This window comes from Bombus pyrosoma, unplaced genomic scaffold, assembly GCF_014825855.1.
Source record: "Bombus pyrosoma isolate SC7728 unplaced genomic scaffold, ASM1482585v1 HiC_scaffold_4727, whole genome shotgun sequence".
NCBI lineage: Eukaryota > Metazoa > Arthropoda > Insecta > Hymenoptera > Apidae > Bombus > Bombus pyrosoma.
The window spans coordinates 196,101-197,387 of NW_025219987.1; the positions used below are offsets into that span (position 1 = coordinate 196,101).

Sequence of the window (1,287 nt, forward strand, 5' to 3'; positions counted from 1 at the left end):
AACTAGAAAATTATCTTACGAATATTTATGCAAGAGATGGTAAAATTAAAGCATAGATTTACACGTAACAAGTGAACAATAAAAACATGTAAAATATTTTATCCTGTAAATTACTATATTACTTAAAAAAAATTGTAACAATTAAAAAATATTTAAAAATAAATTAAACAAATATTTACTATAATTAATTATTTAATAATATTACCTGCACTAAAAAGTGATATTTGCCTTCCAATATTTTCGAATCTTGAATGTTTAATATATAACGAAACACTCCACTCTTCTGGGCTTCCATCCACTTTTTTTTTAAAACCAAATCAAAATTAGATTCCTCGTCTTTCTTAATATCTTCACTACAAACACAATTCGCTTCAGTAGAAGAATTGTAGGACATGACTGTGTCGGATTTTGTTATGTAGATTTAAATAATATGAAATCATTTAGCACAACTAACCACAGCCTATTTTAGGTATAAACCATGTGGTGATCTAAACATAACCTAGTTAATATTCTATGTAATATATGTATATATACATATGTATGTATGTACTTCTCCGCAGATTTCCTGCGAAATTAAAAGATACTGACACGATAAAAAAATTATAATGCAGTGAGTTAGAACATGCAATAGTGAATATAATACATGTAAAACAGATTTATACCATATTTAGATTAACTAGTTATATTTATTGTTTTTTTGAGTATCATAATTACTTAGATGAAGTGAGAAGTGTTGTATAATATTAAATATTTATTTTGTATCTTTTACCTTAGGTATTTTACTCTACAATATGATAATATTACATAATTTTTTTACATTAACATCTTATTAATTAGCAATCATTGCATTACTGTAATACTAGTTACAAGAAAGTTATGATACGACTTTTTTTTAAGAATTAAGGCATGATACCTTTATTATATTAGAAAATATGTTTAACCCTTTGCATTCCAAATTTTATTGCAATTTTGTTACCAGCAGCTCCTAAGGCTTTTAAGTGTTTTATTTGAAATTTACTTTAACTAAAAAATAAGACAATTTAAATAAATAAAGGAAGAAACAAATTTACTTAAATACCAGTTTTATTCACACTATTGTTGTATTTTGTAATTTTTAAGTGTATGATATATCTTGAAACAATTTTCAGGATGCAATCCTTGTTTTCTTCTGCACATTTTACAAAAAGGTGGAACTGAAAGAATGTCGAGTGGGACTCGACAAAGTAGCTCCTGAGATAAAAACTGATGTCGAGTCAAACTCGACATGGGAGTGCAAAGGGTTAATAC

At 26.0% G+C, this 1,287-nt stretch overlaps 1 protein-coding gene across 1 annotated transcript in view; it reads right to left on the bottom strand.

The window, feature by feature from the left end:
- LOC122577536 (GDP-D-glucose phosphorylase 1) overlaps window positions 1-763 on the bottom strand; it is a 150,464-nt gene extending 149,701 nt beyond the window's left edge. The window contains exon 1 of the mRNA XM_043748864.1: window positions 206-763. Coding sequence (XP_043604799.1) covers window positions 206-394 — 189 coding nt within the window. The 5' untranslated portion in view covers window positions 395-763. The remainder of the gene's footprint in view (window positions 1-205) is intronic.
- Between the last annotated feature and the right edge of the window lie 524 nt (window positions 764-1,287).